The sequence below is a fragment of the Ammospiza caudacuta genome, chromosome 1 (genome assembly GCF_027887145.1).
Source record: "Ammospiza caudacuta isolate bAmmCau1 chromosome 1, bAmmCau1.pri, whole genome shotgun sequence".
Lineage (NCBI taxonomy): Eukaryota > Metazoa > Chordata > Aves > Passeriformes > Passerellidae > Ammospiza > Ammospiza caudacuta.
Window position 1 is genome coordinate 72,307,046 of NC_080593.1, and position 18,028 is coordinate 72,325,073.

At 45.1% G+C, this 18,028-nt stretch overlaps 1 protein-coding gene across 1 annotated transcript in view; it reads right to left on the minus strand.

Annotated features, from left to right (window-relative positions):
- Window positions 1-10,156: 10,156 nt before the first annotated feature.
- Window positions 10,157-18,028, minus strand: part of PHLPP1 (PH domain and leucine rich repeat protein phosphatase 1) — a gene marked incomplete at its 5' end in the record, with an annotated part of 136,779 nt that continues 128,907 nt past the window's right edge. The window contains 3 exon segments of the mRNA XM_058803147.1: window positions 10,157-13,088; window positions 14,997-15,225; window positions 17,026-17,220. Coding sequence (XP_058659130.1) covers window positions 11,967-13,088; window positions 14,997-15,225; window positions 17,026-17,220 — 1,546 coding nt within the window.

Here is an 18,028-nt window from a genome sequence, read left to right on the forward strand (position 1 = left end):
ACCAAAAAGCTCCAAAGCATTATTATACTTATGGAGAGACAGGAATAGAGTTTTTCCAAACTGGCTATGACTCACAGTCATCATGGAGTCAGGAAATTAGGACTTTGATTTCTAGCTCTTTGCCAAAGCCCAGACCTTCTCTGGTATGCTGTAATCAGCTACAAAGTCTGTTCCAGGGATGTCTGGCATGCAGCTAAAGCTGCAGCTGACCACTTGTTGGGCATCTCTGCCTGCACTCCTGTTCTGTGCTACCTCTACATCTTGCAGAGTTTGAAAGCAGGCTTGGTTACACAATGACACACTGTTATTAACTTACACAAACAACACAAAAGCAGCACCTTGAAGTGACAAATTCAAAAGCTTAGGAAATGTTGCAGGTAAGAATGCATGAATTTAAATTGGTCCTTAAATACATGCACAATATGAATTTTAATCTCAGGGCTTCTTACTCTGTCCCATTCATTTTGGGATGCTTGCCTGCCATCACTGTGTAAAAGCAATAATCTTCTTGGTAGCATCGATTTCTTTCTTTTTTTTTTTTTGCTTGTCTCTTTATTCCCCATGTCTGTTGTAAAGGCCTCATTTGCTGCAAGGTATTTCAGTCTTTGGAAAATGGTGCAGAGCTCCACTGTGGACTGTTTCTGCAGTGTTCCTCCCTTGGACACCTGAGTCCCTCACAGTCCAAACATTTTGGGTCCCTTTCCTGTTAGCCGGAGCAGCTTTAATGTGTTTTACATGGAGACTCAAAAAGTAGGTGCTGAATACAGGTCAGTCCCAATCACATCCTCTCAGCTCCTCACCCAGTTGCTTCCCTGGGTGAAGGGACCCTCATCATCCCCTCTTGTTTCTAACTTTTACAGCCTCAGGTTTATTCCTTATAACAAAACTAATTCTACTCTCTTTTAATCTAAAATGGTTTCCCCTTGCCCTGTTACTACAGGCTCTAGTAAAAAGTCTCTCCACATTTTTCAGCCCTCCTTTATATATTGAAAGACAAAAAGATCTTCCCAGAGTCTTCTTTTCTTCAGGATGAACTACCCCAGCTCTCTCTGTCTTCACAGCCAGCCCTCTGATCATTGACCTGGCCCTGCTATGGACTCTCCCCAAAAGGTCCATGTCCCTTCTGTGCTGGTGACCCCCCAAGCTGGATGCAGCACTCTGGATGGGGTCTCACCACAGCAGAGCCCAGGGACAGAATCCTCCCCTTCACCCTGCTGGCCATGCTGCTTTTGGTGCAGCCCAGGATATGATTTGCTTTCCAGGCTGCAAATGCACACTGCCAGTTCAAATCCATTTTTATGCACTATTTTTTATCCCTCCTGTCCTTCTCCACAGGGCTGCTCTTGATCCCTTCAGCACCCAGTCTGTACTGATCCTGGTGATTGTCCCAACCCAGGTGCAGGACCTTGCACTTGGCCTTGTTTGAACTTTGTGAGGTTCACTTTGGCCCAGCCCTTAGGCCTGGAGACCCTGACAGGTGGCTGTGGATGGCATCCCTTCCCCCAAGCATTCCAGCTGTCAGCCTGACGTCATCAACAAACACACTGAGGTCCTGAAACACTGCAAGCAAAGGGACCCCAAAGAAAGCCACAACCCAGTGATTGACAGTTTCCTGAAAGTTTTCTGTCTCAAATTTGTTTCCTTCCTTGATACCATGAAGAAAGATTGTTAAGAAATAATTGTGAAGAGGTAATAAACAGTGTCATTTCCTCCATTCACCTTCACTGAAGGAAGTGGAGAGGAGAGGGGAAAATCCCAGAAATACTTCTCAGAGGACTAAGGCAGGAAAGAAGCAGCTTTCTTACCTGTTGGGGTGAAGGAGATGCCAAATGCCATCAGAACAATCCAAACCCCCCTGCTTTCCAACCATAACACCATGCTTGATGTCCTTTAAGTCATCAAAGTCCCAACTGTGTGAGCTGGGAAGGTGTAATACAAGAGCAGAGGTTTTCTAGCAGACACATGTGACTAAGGCCACAACAGGCTGCTGTCCCCAGCTGCCGTTGCAGGTGGTCCTTCTTCCAGGGCAGATTAGCCTTCCCACTTTCTGCTGGAGATGGCTGTGCCTGACCATTACCTCTGAGCAGTGACTGCCAGTTAGTATGGGACAATAATCCACATTTGGACCAGTAAACAAATGCTCCTGTCAGCCCTGCCATTCCTTTGAGCTTTCCCTGCTGCTGGCCCTGTGCACACATGTGTCTGCGTTGCCTTTGTGCAGCCTTCAAGGGCAGCACTGAAAACAAGCTCAGCTGTTTCTCTGGCACAGCCCCTGACAGCCTAATCCACCTGCATCCAAAGGAATGCCCACAGCCATCACCCTCAGTCCCTCTTTGGTAAGGGGCATCCCCAGGCTGCATTCAGCCTGCCCTCTGTGACCACCACAGCTCCTCACCTGCTGTGAAGGAAGCAGGGATAGCAAGGGCCAAACCTGCCCTTCTGCAAGAGGCTGGGGGTAAACAGCACAGCATCTCTCAACCTCAAAGCCTTGGGTACAGCACTCAGCCTTCTGGCACACCAAGCCTTTTCTGAACCTTCACAGTGAGGATTAAAATGGCAACTATCCCTAGAGACACGAGGAAATGGATGCAGGTTGCAGGGTGAACTGGAGCTGCCTGGCAGGAGAAAAGCCCCACTGCAAATGACAGGTCACCAGTGAAGGGAACTGGGCTGAGCACCTCATTCATCTCAGAGTTACCTGTGAGACTCCTGGCCAGCCCCTTTGGATTTAAACCATCAATTTGCACCACTCTGCTTCAATGTGTGAGCAAACAGCTTTAGTCAGTCAGAGAGAAAAGCCTCCAGCTGAGCCCCCCAGCATTAGCTACCCACAGAGGGACCTCTCCCCACAGAAGATTCTCAGAGAAAAACAATCTGTCTGAAAAAAATGCCTCTCCGTGCCCTAATCTTGAGGAGGAAACAAAGGACATAAGATATTTATGCTGAGAAGGACAGAAAGATTTAAAAAAAGAAAGTAGAGAGGAGGAAGGAGGGGAGGGAATCCTTTCCCCTGATCCTGCATCCCAACACTGAATAGACTGCCATGAAAATTCCATCATGCTGGGCTGTGCACCTTTGAGTACCCATTTTCCTAGATGTGTCCTTTATTCAAACAAATTGATAAAACTGTTTAGTCTGGGGTAAATCTTGTCCAAAAGAGAGCAAATCAACATCCAAGGACACAGGTCTCTTGTTTCAGTGTGAAAGGCAAAACTGGGGGGGGGGGTGGAGGACAAAGAGGAGAGAGGATGTTTACTCTTTCAAATAAGCTTAATACAACCTTTACATTTCCCAAATAATTCATGTATCTGGAATTGGAAATCTGGTGCTGCTGGAAGATTTGCATGTATTAGGGTATTGCCATCCTGCTGCAGAGCAGCTGTGAGGGGGAAAGACCTTTGTACCCATCCACAGAAAGGAAATTTTCAGGTAACCAGAAACAAGAAGCTCTCCTATTTTCTTAATGACAAAAGAAAATTAAAACTTTCCCACACTATAATAGATTTTACCCCAACTTAAGCTTTCTCCATGAGTCCTCCAGAGAAGAGTTTGAGTGTATCCAATGTGCAGAAGCAACTAGGGACACAAACAGGCTGTGCAACAGCAGAAACTGAATTCAAGGCTTAGCATTAAGAAAAGTTAGCATCTCAATTTACATGGGAAACTGCTTTAAATTGATGAGAATACATACAGGGATTAGAGCACTAAAGAACAGTTTGAATGGAATTTTTCTTTCATAATCCATGTGTTTTACTCCTAGTGCAGACTTGGCTTCATTAAAGTTACTCTTCTGGTAGTTTTCCACCACAGCTTACATTCACCATAGAATTGAGCAAAGCTACAGATACACATCAGACCTTCAGTAAGTCAGATTCCTCAATCCCACTTGAACTTGGACACCTCCTTTTCTTTTTCAAGACTCAGGTAAGTTACTGAAGGGTACCACTGAAGTGCAGTGTTTATGACAGCTGTGACATTCGTCGTTACTCTTCTCCTTCAAATCATCCGTCTCCCAGAAATGGTGGCGCTCAGGGTATTGCAGCAGCTTAACGCCAGCACAGCATAAAAACTGTCACAGATGCTCAGCATCACCCGTCATAAATAAAACATGAGATCCCTGCAAGGTCCACCAGTTGTCAAGGGGTTTGATGTAATTGGTTCAGGCGTGTGACAGTGCAAAACAGGCAAGTCACAGGATGCCCTTCATTACTACAAATGGTCTATTGATTTCCAGGCATGCCTTTCACACACAGACCTGCAAGTGCTACTGCGCTCCCCAAAACTCTCAGGCCCTGCTGAAGGGCTCAAGTCTGGGAAATGCCTGCATGTGTTTTACAGGTAATTTGTTTTTCAGAAGGATGTAGAAAGGCTCATGAGACAGATGCACACAGGTGCAAACAGGGTGTTTTCCTTGCTTCAGAGTACAAGAGTAATTCCCCAACAAGGTGGCTCTATCACAGAATCATTAAGGTTGGGAAAGACTTCTAAGATCATCAAGTCCAGCTGTTAACCCAGCACTGCTGTGTTCACCACTAAACCATGTCCTCAAGTGCCCACAGCTACATCTTTTGAAAACTTCCAGGGACAGTGATGCCACCACTTCCCTGGGCAGCCTGTTTCAATGCCTGAACACCCTTAATGGTGAAGAAATTTTTCTAAACCTCCCTTGGTCCAACCTGAGGCCATTACCTCTCATTTTGTTACTTAGGAAGAGAGACTGACCTCCACCTAGCTACACCCTCCTTTCATGCAGTTGCAGAGAGTGGAAACAGCTCCTGAGCCTTCTTTTCTCCTAAACAACCTAAACAAAGAAGCTCCCTCAGCTGCTCCTCATCAGGCTTGTGCTCCAGACCTTCACCAGCTCCACTGCCCTTCTCTGGAATGCTTCAGCACTTGTGCACCTTAAAGGGGATTCAGATTTTTAGACTTGTGAATCGGCTCTGATGGTGAAGATTAGGCAGTTTATTGGTCCAAATAAATAAGACATGCTGGGATCAAGATCTCATTGCACATCGTTTGCTAAGACTACAGGAGATCTTGCTAAGATCCTGTTTTACCTGGCAGCACTGCAGGTGTGGCTTCCCTGGCTCCTTCAGCCCTCACATCCTCGTTTGGACTCACAGCCAATGTGTTAGTAACACTTAGGAGGCTTCTGAGAGCCCTCAGTCGGTGCAAAGCAGACTCCTGCCATGTCTGTGTTGCTGCCTCCCTTGCTCATCTGAAGAAAGGCTTTTCCGGGCCTCTGGTGCTCCTGCACGGCTCGCAGGATGGGTGGGAGCCGGGATGCCGCCGTGCCATGGCAGCCAAGGAGACGCAGCAGCGCTGGTCCTGTGCCGCGGGAACACGAGGGGGAGCCCTTGCAGCTCCCAAGTAACACGGACAGCGGGAATACGCCTTTCCCCACCCCAAATATACACGCTCAGCTCCTCGTCAGAAAAAGCCAGGAGGCCTGAAAGCCATCTCTGATCATCTTCACAACGACATGCTCCTGGTTCAAACACGCGCAAGCCACAGACCACTGGGAGTGGGGAAGGTCTCTTGCTATGGATCCCCCTTCCTAGACATTCCTATTTCTGAAGGTGCAGGATGGTCTGGGGACATCCTTTCCCATGTTACAGAATCACAGAATCACAGAATTTTCAAGACTGGAAGAGACCTATAAGATCATCTAGTCCAGCCGATGTTCTAACTGTTCAGCTAGATCATGGCAGCAAGTGCCACATCCAGTCTTTTTTTAAATTCTTCAAGGGATGATGCCTCTACCACCTCACTGGGTAAATGATTCCAGTTTCTGACCACTCTTTCTGTGAAGTATTTCCTTCTTACTTCTAACTTACATCTAGCTTGACGCAACTTGAGACTGTGTCCTCTTGTTCTATCCGTTGTCGCCCGGAGAAAGAGGCCGACCCCCAGCTCATCACTACAGCCACCCTTCTCCTAAGCATTGAAAAAATGTCAGGGAATGACTCTGCTGATACTTGAGCTGATTCTGAACAGCAAAGCAACAAATTCTGAAAATTTATGGTCAAATTTTGCCCAACTGAAATGAGAGAGCAGGAAAATCCCTTAACCTCTTGTTAAATGTTCAAAATCCCTTAACCCCTTGTTAAACTACCATAGGTGACCTGGCAAAGCTTTCTTTCCGGGAGATTTGCTCCTTTCAGGAGGACAGCTTTGGCTACTTTAAAAAGACACAGCAGCATCTGCTCTTCCTTGCCATCCAATTTTAAATACATTTGAGCAGAGAACTTCACTATGCATTCTATGCACTATTCTGTGCACTGTATGTCACTATACATTCTGTAATTTCAGGACCAAGTACTAAGTGCAAGTGCACCTACCGCAAGATTTTTTTTCCACAAAATGCTGGTCTCTCCTTAAGAGGAATTAAAATGAAAAAGCATTTTACAAGTCACAGACTTCTGCTATATCAGTCTCTCTTCATAGTTCTGCATCCCAATTTCCTTTAAAGCATTCAACAGCATACATTTAATTAGCAAAACAATCCCATCTGTTCCACGAGTCAATACTGACAACTTTATGGTTAAAACACATTTATTTCTCTTGGTGCAGCTGTGCTGAATCTGACAAGGGGAGAAGAGCCTGCTGTGCTCAGAGCATTGTGTCTGGTGCCCAGCTCTCATCACAGGGCTGATGGCACTGGGAGCTCCTGAAGACCTCCAGCGCCCCATCCCTGCCCATTGATGGGCCCTGGGACGCCCCTTAGTTACCTACATGCCCTTAACACAAACCTCCAAAGACAATTCTACAGAACCGTTGGTAAAAGATCCCTTTTCTGTCTGTTTCCTTAATTTTAATGAGAGACACAGAAGAACAAGCTCAAACAAAACCACCAAATGCACCAGAGGCTGTGATGAGCAGCAGGACACTGGCACTGAGAACCTAATGGGCAACAGGGCAAGAAGAGCCAGCTGAACTTCATCCACCAGCAGGAACTACTTCCCAGCCTTGGGACTGCATACTTCATCCTCTCCCCCAAAGTCTGACGTGCAGGAATCCACACCTGATTGTAAACCAGGCACCCTGAATATCCTACAGCAGAAAGCCTCAGGGGATCACTGGCTCCTGGGTCTCCCTATGAGGGAGCAGACCAGTCCTGCCTGTCCCAGGTCCCTGTCACACTGCACTTATTATACAACAGCTTCCTCATGCTTCTGATGAGCTCTTGCAGTTTTAAGTGTCTCCCTTTAGCTTACAATATTAAAAAAAATATGGAAAAAGATGAGATAGCAGCTGCCTCGTTCAGATCTTAGCCTCAGCCTAGAGGGCAAGCTTAGCTCATGGCATGAGATAAAACGTAGGATGAGGTATCCAAGTCAACCACAGGTGAATCCAAACTTGTCAGCCAGAGAAAGGATGATCTAAAGGATGAACTGTTGACCTCAACAGGAATGGAAATACAAATAAAATGGTCTAGATAAAAGCAGGGACCAAGCATTTAAACCAGGGACTTGGAGCAAATCAGGACCGTTTCCCACACTGATGTCCCAGATAAATGGTATACTGATTCTGCCCTGGGGCTGCAGTTAATCTATTTAATATTTGGGGGTTTTCCACCCCCACCTTTTGATTGAAATGGCTGCAAAGAGTCACTTGCTCTCAGGCAGCAGACAAATTTTAACTTTCAGCTTTCCATAGAGGCAGCAGTCTTGTTTGGCAGGGCATTTGAACACTTAGAGCATCAGTCTAAGGCACAGCAAAATGCAAGCAATCAAGAGGAAACAGACTGGTTCACGCAGCACCCCGTGAAACCCTCAGTGCAAGCACGCAGGTAACACATCTATAAGACAAAACAATTACGGCAACAATAGCACACGTGAGACCCAAACAAGTCAATTGAACTAACAAAGCAGGGCAGTAAAGCAGGTTAACAGAGAAAAGTAAACATAGTCATTTAAGAGCTAAGACTGTCCTGGTTCCAAGCCCAAAAGATATTTTTACCACCTTCTGGCCGTGTAGCTCCCCCCTGCAGCCAAAGTGCTGAGGGACCTGACCCAACAGCACTGCTGAGAACTGTTTGGCTTGGGTGCCTTCTCCTCTTAGGAAAAGCACACCTCTCCACCAAGGGGCTGGCAGTGTGCAGGGAAATCGGGCAGATCAGGCTGAAGGTACTGTCCTGCTCACTCCTTTGAATCCTACTGCTCTTCTTGAATTGATTGAAGCGCTCCTGCCCCCCAGACCAGAACACCCTTCACGGGGTTATCCCACCCAAGTACACATTTGCAAGCCCAGACCTGCAAGGCTGCACCCAAGAGGCACCATCCATGACTGGTGCAGAGATGCAGAAATTACCTTCAGAGCCAAGTGTGACAATTTCATTAGCACCCAGCCCCACACAGATACACTTCTGAAGCAGCAAAGTTATGCTTAAAAAGAAAATAGAATAGGTACAATTTGCTGGAAAATTACCTGTATGAGCAGCAAATACAAGGGCTGGTGATGATACCAAGCTTGCTACAAAGAGATTACTTGAAGCAGGACTTATGGGGCACTACAGCAGCAGCACATTCTGTAGCCATGAGGGACAAAACCCACATGGATGCAGTGGCATGCTCTGAGGCCAGTAAGACAGAGGAAGGTCATGCCACCATAGTGGTTGCCATCACGGAGATGGTGGTGCCACAGGCAGGATGCCAGCACGCTATTCTGGCACAACAAAATTGCTACATTAGAGTACTATGGGCAGAAAGCAAGAAACAAGCTTTTATGGCTCTTCACAAAAGGCTCCCATTTACAAGCACAGAAGCCACTCAGTTACTTCTCAATAGTACCACAACTTTCTGTTTAAAATTATCTTCCAGAAAAGAAGGTGAATATGTTCATTTCTCTGCCATCAGCCATCTACCTCCTCTTATTCATACATTTCTGCTTGTCTCAGATAAAACTATCAGCAAATTTCAAAGGACATGCAAGGTTCGATTATAAAAGTAATGGGGTTGTATATTTTCCATGGCTGAAAGCCTTCTTTTTAGCTCCCAACCATCATCCCTGCTACAGCTGTCAAGTTCTGCAAATAAATCCACATCTCTTTGAGTCAGACAGTTCCCAGTAGGTCAAAACTGTGCAAAATACACTGTGAACATAATCCAAAAATCACGTGCACTATTAGTGCATATAGATGCAATCAGTGAGCTCATGAGGTCGGAACACACCAACTCACTTTTGTGAAAGGGGACAGTAACGTCCAGAAAAAATTATGAGTTGCAAACACTGCACCTTGTTTTTCAAATCAGTTTAAAGCCAGGACAAAATACCTTTTGCCTCTGTTGAAAAATAAATGCTATTTACAAACATGCAGCAAGCCATCCAACCTAGCAATCTAAACACATGACACAAAGCCCAGCAGAGAGATGGAATCACTCCTATGAATCCATCAATCCTTCACATTATAACTTGCTAAGACAGGCTACTAGCACAGCCACATTTTCAAGGCAGGACAAAGAATCCAAAGGTATACTTCCTCCACCAAAATCCTGTCACTCTGCTGCCACAGAAGCTCTGACTCCAGGATGCTGCTGCTAACTTTACAGAAGGCAGCAGGCTGAAAGGGGCAGCCTTCAGTGGGCTGTCAGTTTTGACCATCTATGCTTCAAAGTAAGGGCATAAGGAGGGAAACCACAGGGGCTGGCAAGTTCTTGGGAGTCTGTCCTTCAAATGGAGGGAAGGGAAGGTCTTTACAGAGCCTATGTGCATGTCCTTCTATTCACATAAGAGGAGTATCAGCCACCATCATTTAGCTCACATGAAACAGTTTCCCTTCCACCCCTGTTCTGCCCTCTGCTCCTCTCTCTGAATTACCCCATGGACAGCACAGCAGACACCTTAGCACACAGGCAGCGACAGCAAGGTTACTCCTCCACCAGCAGCAGGAAAATAAAGGTAGTGTCCTTGCTAGGAAGTTATCACCTTCAGCCTCAAGCAGCATCAGAACAGAAGGGAAAAAAGAGAACCTTTTCCAAGGACAACGAATCACTTCAGCAAAATCTGAAATATACAAACTGTTTACCAAAGAACATCTAAGAGTTACTGACCAATAAACCATAAACCCTTTTTGTTTAAATACATTATTTAATGAGTTTTCTTTAAGAAAGAGATATTTTGAAGCTCAAATTACAATGAAATACAATCTTCTAGATCTACAGTACACAGTGCTAAAAACATTTATCAAACCAGGTATTTTAGTGTTTGCTCCTCTGTTGTTATTGTTATTACGGAAAAGTAACTAAAAATCTTCTGTTAACAGCAATCCTGTTCTAACTTGGCTATTTCAGCCTAGAACAGAATAAGGACAACAGCCTGTCACCACAGTCCTCTTCCCAAATACAGACCAAATGCCAAACAGGAACAAGACACTGTCATGACTGCACGCTACTTCAGCTTTTAAAGAGTGAGAAGTGGTAAAAAGGAGCAGTTGGCTGAGGGCAATACTGAGAAAGAATATTTCTCCTTTCCCACAGGAATCACAAAAAGATGCCCCTTTGCTACCAAAGTCTGATTGCCATCGAACTCATGTTCATGAAGCACATTGGAGCAAAATTACATAGGTAGTTTTAAATTCACTTTTCTGCCTTCTCCTCATGTTTTCTTTCTTCTCTTAGTATCCATTGCTTTCCTTCTACCTTTTGTTACCCCTTCATCATTTCTATCTTCAGTCACTCAGTCCCAGTGGGACAGAGCCAGCAGAGCACACCGCTCCTCTTCAGTCTTCTGGCACTGTCAATATTGTGGCAAAGGGCAAATCAATAGTGCTGCATTAGTACCAAGAAAGAAAAAAATGGAACAGGTCAATTCCTCAGAGAGTTGGTTTTTAAAGGCCACTTTGCACAACCTTTGAATTCTGAAAATACAAGTGAGCTTCTGCAGTTAGTGTAAAAATGTGATAGAGCTGAAAAAGCTCAACACTTCTTGGTTTAACTGAGCAGCACACTGAGGAACCACAGCAAACTGCTGTTTGAGAGCTGCTGCTCAGCTAGTCAGACATAAAAGCAGACATGGGTGTAAATTTCATATTTATTATAACAAAAATTATGACATGTTCATTTGTGCATTCGGCTTTAATATAACTCTTGGTATGTAAATGTTCTACAGCAAATGAGCTCTATACAATCATGCTGGTTGTGGCAGCAGTAAGGAACACAAACAAAACGTGTCTGTAAAAGTAAGGAAAGAAAGAGACTGGAGGAAAAAGTGGGTTTCTTTGAACAGTCTACACCACCTGGGCTCTAGCTTACTTGTATACACAGCCACACAGTCCATTACGCTTAATGACCATGGCCCAAAGAGTCGCTTAAGAAAAAAGGTCAGTTTTTCAGGTTGTGTCCTTAATGCCAAGGCTACAAAACATGTAAGCATCACTATACAACACTGAGCTATTTACAGGAATTTCCCAATCAACTGTTCTCTCAGAGAAAATTAGTGAATCTCAGTGACTTAAGTCACCTGAAAGAGTAAAGCAACTCCTAGGAGTTAGTCTCCATATTCTACAAATGTCTATCATTTTCAAGACCAAAAAAAGCCTTTTCTCTCAAAGAAATACAGTATTACAATATTACTTAAATCATTTAGCACTGGCTACTGCCCTGCTTTTCAAACAAAACAAACAAGCCATTTTAAAAAATATTACATCATCATCTGTTTCTCAGCAATATATTAAACCTTTTTATTTTTTTATTATTTTTTGTTTTGTTTTCCTGTTTTTACACTTGATATGTTAAGGGAGGGTTAACTATTTTAAACTTTACCAGTCAAGCGTCTCTAGAAGAAAGTCACTGAATATTAAACCTAACAAACTGAAAAGCTGCAGTTATCTGTAGTGGCAGGATAAGGAAAAGGAAGTATATAAAGGAAAAGGATAAGGAAAACCCCTGCTGTAATGCAAGCCAACTGGGTCTCACAGTCAAGTCTCCTTATTTGTTAGTTTATTTCTGAACAGTAAATAGAGTGGGTCATAGTGGTGTGTCATAATAGTCTGCCAGGTGGTCCATGGGATACTGCTTCTGCTGCTGCTGCTGCTGTTGTTGTTGTTCCTGGTGCTGCTTCATAATCTCCTTGACTTCTTCCTCCAGCTCTGGAGGGATGATGAACTGGTCATCAGGATCAGGTTGTGCTGGAGCAGCAAAGTAGCCCCCGGTTTTTCTTAGCGGCGCATCCGTTGCAACTTCAATTAAGTTATGGCTCCTCTCGTGTGGTGCCACAGAGCCGTTGCCTCGCCGCCGCCCTATGGTGCCCGTGGCAGAATACTCCGCTTTCCTGGGAAGGCCGGGCTCATCTTCATTGGCACTGATGACGATCCCTTCGTCACTGGCTTCCACTGGCACTTGGAGCAGCTGCTTCTCCTTGGCTCGGCTGCAGTGGATGTCCACCTCCACCTCCACGCGGCTGCCGTTGGTGAACACGCCCTCAATGGGCTCCTCGTCGTCGCTGTCGAGGCCGTTGTCGGAGAAGGCGCTGGAGAAGGTGGCGCTGGAGAGCTGCCGCTGGAAGGAGTTGGACAGGCAGATGGGGTGCAGCATGCAGCGCTGCTCCCCGGGGTACGCGGGGCTGTTCTCGTTCATGGCCACCTGGGGAGGCTCGTCTGAGGCTGTGGAGCCCACCTCGCTGCTCATTTCCGAGGTGGAGATCTCGCTGCTGATTTCGGAGGCCATGCCGCTGCTTGAGGACGGCATCCCGAGCGCGTCCGCGGGCCTGTCCTTGATGACCACGTTAACGGACTGGGGGAAGATGCCTGGGCTGGGGGGCGGGACCCCGTTGAGCTCACAGCAGCAGAAGCTGTCCTCCGTCACGTTGAGCTGAACCACCACGGCGCTGATGCTGTCGTTGCAGCCGTAACTCTGGGCCAAAGTGCAAAGCTTCTTGGCGGCCGCCAGCGCGTCAGGCACGTTTCTGACAGCCTCAACTGCTTCATCCATGGAGAGGCTGTCCCACAGCCCTTTGCTCCCGAGAATGAAGAACTCATCTTGAGGAGTTAAGGTGATGGACTGGACGTGAGGACGCGGCACAACACTTGGGTGAAGGAAGGTGTACCCCAAGATTCTTGTGGAATCTGTCACACCATTCACTTTGCCATCCTGAAATTAGAAAGGACAGGAAATAGGCAACAAGATAGACAATGATATACAGTACCTGCCTCTCCTTGTATTCTACTGATGGCTGTTTTTGCAGTACCCCCAACACTGCCACTCACAGACAAGGAGACAGACAAGCAAAGTGACTTGCAAGGAGGTGACAGAGCTGGGATGAGAGCACAGCAAGGGCTGGTTTGCAATGCTGTGCTGCGCCTCCTACACCCGACTGATTTGTCACCAGCACCACCTATGCACAGACCAACAAAGCAGAAGGCTGCAACAAAGAGCCATCTATTCTGCTGCAGCTGCAAGAGCCAACTGGACAAATCTTTTACCAGTGAGTCAGACTTATCCCTCCTCCACCCACGATATCTGGCTTTAGACAGAGCAAAGCATCACACACTTGATACAGGGGCAGCTCATTCAGTCACAAGTCTTCTCTTGCAGCTGTAACAACTGTAGGTTTCATCTTGGCTCATCACTTTAGAAACCAAGGTTCATTTTAAAAAACCCTTTAAATTAAGCATGCAAGTCAAATGTAGCAGAGAGCAAGTCTGCATTTCTCAGTCAGCTGAGTTGTAGTGAAATGTTTTACACGCCCCAATTACTTACTACATCTCTACTTAGATATGACATTTCCAAAGGGAGGAGGAGTAGTATCTAAAGGGATAACATCAGTAAAAATGGACGCATTTGAGAATAGAATCCCATGCACGTCCAAATCCCAGAATCCTGTCCTGGTTAGAATCCAAGCTGCCAGAATAAGCAGAGCAAGTGTCTGAAACAGCAAGTCTGGCTATCTGTCAGCCTGCTGGGGATAGCTGCACCTGCTAATTGCATATTCCACAAGAACAGTAAAGGTGAGGATTTACACTCCTTGGGTCCAGCTAATAACTGTAGGGGTTATTATAAAGCAGATAACCACAGAAAAGTGAACCAGGACTAAAAAAGCTTCCTCTTTAAAATCACTCAGGGAAAAAAAAAAAGCCCCCATGTCAGCTTGTTAACTTTCCCATTAGAAGGCTGACAGCAGTGATAAGCCATCAGTGTACATAAAATCAGTCAGTCATCTGAAGATTCAGCCCAGAAATTTCCCTTTTCCTCTATGGAGCCACAGAATGAGTGTGCCTCCCTGATGCACACTATGTTGGAGTAACCCCCTTTCAACTTGTCACGTTTGAGATCCCAGCCCTCACCTTTCCCAGGCAAGATCAACAGACACGTGACTTACTCCACACACACGCTTACCCTGCTCTCAGGCACACAGCAGGGAGGTTTCTGCCCTTTCCCCCACCATTAGGAGGATTCGATACTTATCTATTCCTCTGCATGTGTCACAAAAGCCAAAGCAAAACTGACAGCAGTGGCTTCAAGCTTCTAAGAAAGGAACAAACAGTTTTCTCCTCTCTCATGGTTCAGCTGAGCACAGGGTGAGTTTTCCTCTTGGGCAAGTGCTCTCTTCAAGAGCAGCCTGTCAAAGGGCAGTTCTGGGAACACAGCTCAGACAGCAAAGTCAGCCTGCCAGGAGCAAGGAGTCTCCTAAGGGAAGGACGGCATTGCTCCAAGTGCTCTGCCCTCTCATCCTTTTTAATTGGAAAAGCTCCCCATGACAGCTCCAACACAGCAATTCCTCTCCCATTAGAAGGAAAGTATCTGCTTTCCTGTTTCAATGCAACATGCTAACAGCTGCTCACTCTCGAAAGCTAATGGAAGTCCAGCATGGCAATGGAATGGAAAAGCAACTTGACTGCATGGTATGAATCACCTTGAAAGCAGAAGTGCAACTAAGAAACTCACACATGAACACCACCTCCTAGAGGTTACTGATATCAACATGTAATTTCATGCACTGCTGTGCAAATGCTCTCCAAAGAAGCTGCAAATAGCAACATTCCCCAGCTGCTCTCTAACCTCTGTGATAATGGCCTTATGCTGCTTAATCCTCTTCAGCTCTTCTTCACAGCTCATCACGTAACACCTGGACAAAGGCAGAGGTTTCCCATTCCTGCAGAGAACAGTTTGGCACTTCCCCACGTTTGCTGAGGTTAGCGTGAAGCATCCACCAGGGTCCATGGGATCGTGTTTTATATGGCAAAGGACAGCAGAGCCTCCAAGTTTCTGTCCAGCTGTTCCAAGTTTCCTGGAATTTAAACAAAACAGTGATTGTTCTTTAATTGGAAAACAAGTATTAGGAGCACTGTGGAGAAACAGCCGCTGTTTCACAAGCAGAAGCATTCGGGGCACTGGCTCTATTGATCACTGGGACAGAAACAAAAGTCTCCACTGAAGACTGTGACACTACAGCAGCAGCACTGCAGGGATCCCATGTGCAACTCTCAGGCAGGGTGTTATTTTCACATATGCAGATAGTCAAATATGCTCAATTTTAGAAAAAAAATCTTTGCACTTCTAAGAGTTTCACAGCTGTCTTCTCCTTTACATCTAACAGATATTTGTTTAAAGGTCAGATAGAGCTTTGGCTTCTGAAGCTATGGAATTTGTTATAAAAATAATAATTCTGTCTGTAAGAACCCTCTACTTTTGAGCAAAAGCAAAAGGCAGAGATTCAGTGTTTTGTGATATCTTCAGGATAATGCTCTTAAAAGTTATCAAATTATGACAAAAAAAAATAAAATATCAGAATCCTGAGGAGAGAATGGACAACTAAATTTGCAACCAAGGCTCAATGTGCTTACTACATTATGTTTTACAAATAGAAAACTCTAAACTCTAGGAGTGCTGCATATCATCTGTAAGCATCAGTGAGTGGCTAAATGCAAATGGAATGAATACTATTTCTGGCTCTCCAAAGAAATGGTTAGCCGATTTTGATTGGAGACAAAAAAAAAAAAAAACAACAAAAAAAGAGCTTTTTGGCTTTTTGTAGGAATGCTGCATTCCTTGTAAATTGCATTAGTAGCAAACAAGAAACAAAACCACTTAATAAGTACTTCCAGTACTCAAATTTGTTATTATTTTTGAATATTTTAAGTATATGGCAACCACCTTCTCAGTTAGCAGTCTGAGGCACTGTTATAAGCAATTATGGGAAGGAAGTGTTTTCTCCCTTATGTTTGTAAGAGTCAATGCCACCCTACTGCTTCCCTATCTTTTCCAATACAACAGCTTCAGTATTGTTCCTTTCCAAGGGTGCAGAAATTCAACGAGAAGCAATGCTAGTTTCAATTTGATCCATTTACTCAGTCTCTAAGCTGCTTATTTGCTTTCCCCTCTTGCTTCCCTGACCTCTTCACTCTCCTCTGTTCAATTCCCTTCATACTCCTCCTTCACCCAGTGTCTCCCTAGGCACAATTTCTTCTTCTGACCAGAACAGCACACACAGTTTCCAAACCACTACACAGAACTACTATTACACTCACAGTGACTCACACAACTCTCTGGAGCTTGTGATAGGTCCTGCTCAAATAATATTCAAAGGCCAAAGGGATTTCAAAGAAGTCAGACTTTGTGTTTTAAATATTTGCATAACCTTAAATAACCTGAATTGGTATGCAGAAACAGAAAGGATGAGTTCAGGCTTTGCAGGCAGTTGTAGCAAGGAAGTTTAAAAAGATGATCAAGACATTGATACCACTGACTTGGTTATGGCCAATTGTAAACCTTAATACTCAGGAGATGATACCAAAAATGAATAAACCTCCACCCACCACTTAGGCATAAGCATTTTAGTAACTTTGCAGGTGAGTTGGGATTTTTTTGTTTGGTTGGAGAGGTGTTGGAATTTTTCTCCCTGCACCTTAAAGGAACTGAGGCAATATTCACAAAAAAAGCAATAAAAGGAAGCACTGTAGCCAGATACCAAGGCTTTTCCCCCCCTCCCACATTTCTTCCAAGCAAGAGCAGGTGCCTGACCTGAAAGCAAAGAAACTGCACTGTCAGCACAGACAAGGTAAAAAAAAGCTTCAGATCCAAGACTCACCTCTGCATAACGATGAACGTGTTGATCATGTATTCTTCCTCATTCTTTGTTTTCTGCAGCTCCTCTGCCAGGATGTCACTCATTGTGCACTGCAGCAGGTAGGGCACTTCCACATTGCGGTCCCCGTCAAACACTCCATAAAGCGCCTCCCGGTTGTCACAGAAGTTGTTGGCCGAAAGTGCTGCCACACACAGCCTAGGGAAAAAACAAAGCAGGAAAACATCAGGGGTTCTATCCCACTACTAGTTTGTCAAGTTGTCATTTTGACCAGAGAGATGCAGCCTGCTCTGAGCTTTAACCACCTCTAGTCACAGGTATTTCAGGACTGCTTTCTGAGCTGTGGGGTCGAGTCAGGCCAATCAACAGTGCTAAAACATGGAGAGACACTGGAGGTTCCAGCTAAGCCATAAGGATTCTTCCTCTGTCACAGATATGTTTTATGAAAAATCCTTTTCTTAGGATTTTTTCTCCTGAGAAGCTAAGAGGCCTCAGGAACGAAATGTAAACAATGATTATCTGCAGCTGTGGAATGCAGCAGGTGCATCTGTGATTGGCTCATGTGGTTGTTTCTAATTAATGGCAAATCACAGCCCAGCTGTCTCAGACTGTCTCGGTCAGTCACAAGCCTTTGTTATCATTCTTTTTCTATTCTTAGCTAGCCTTCTGATGAAATCCTTTATTCTATTCTTTTAGTATAGTTTTAATATAATATATATCATAAAATAATAAATCAAGCCTTCTGAAACATGGAGTCAACATTCTCATCCCTTCCCTGGTCCCTGGTCCTGGGATCCCTGTGAACACCACATTCCTCCTTTTCAGCACGTGAATTTTTTATTGTAAAAATGGGAGGGAAAGTATCGCTGAAGCAACACCAATTTAAACTGCACTTGCTGCTCCAAAAGCCATCCTTGGGATCTAGCGTGCTGATAACCAAGTTGTGTGTCAAATCAGTTAAGAGTCAGGAAAGGCTTGCTGGCACTTGCTACAGAAACCTAGGTAG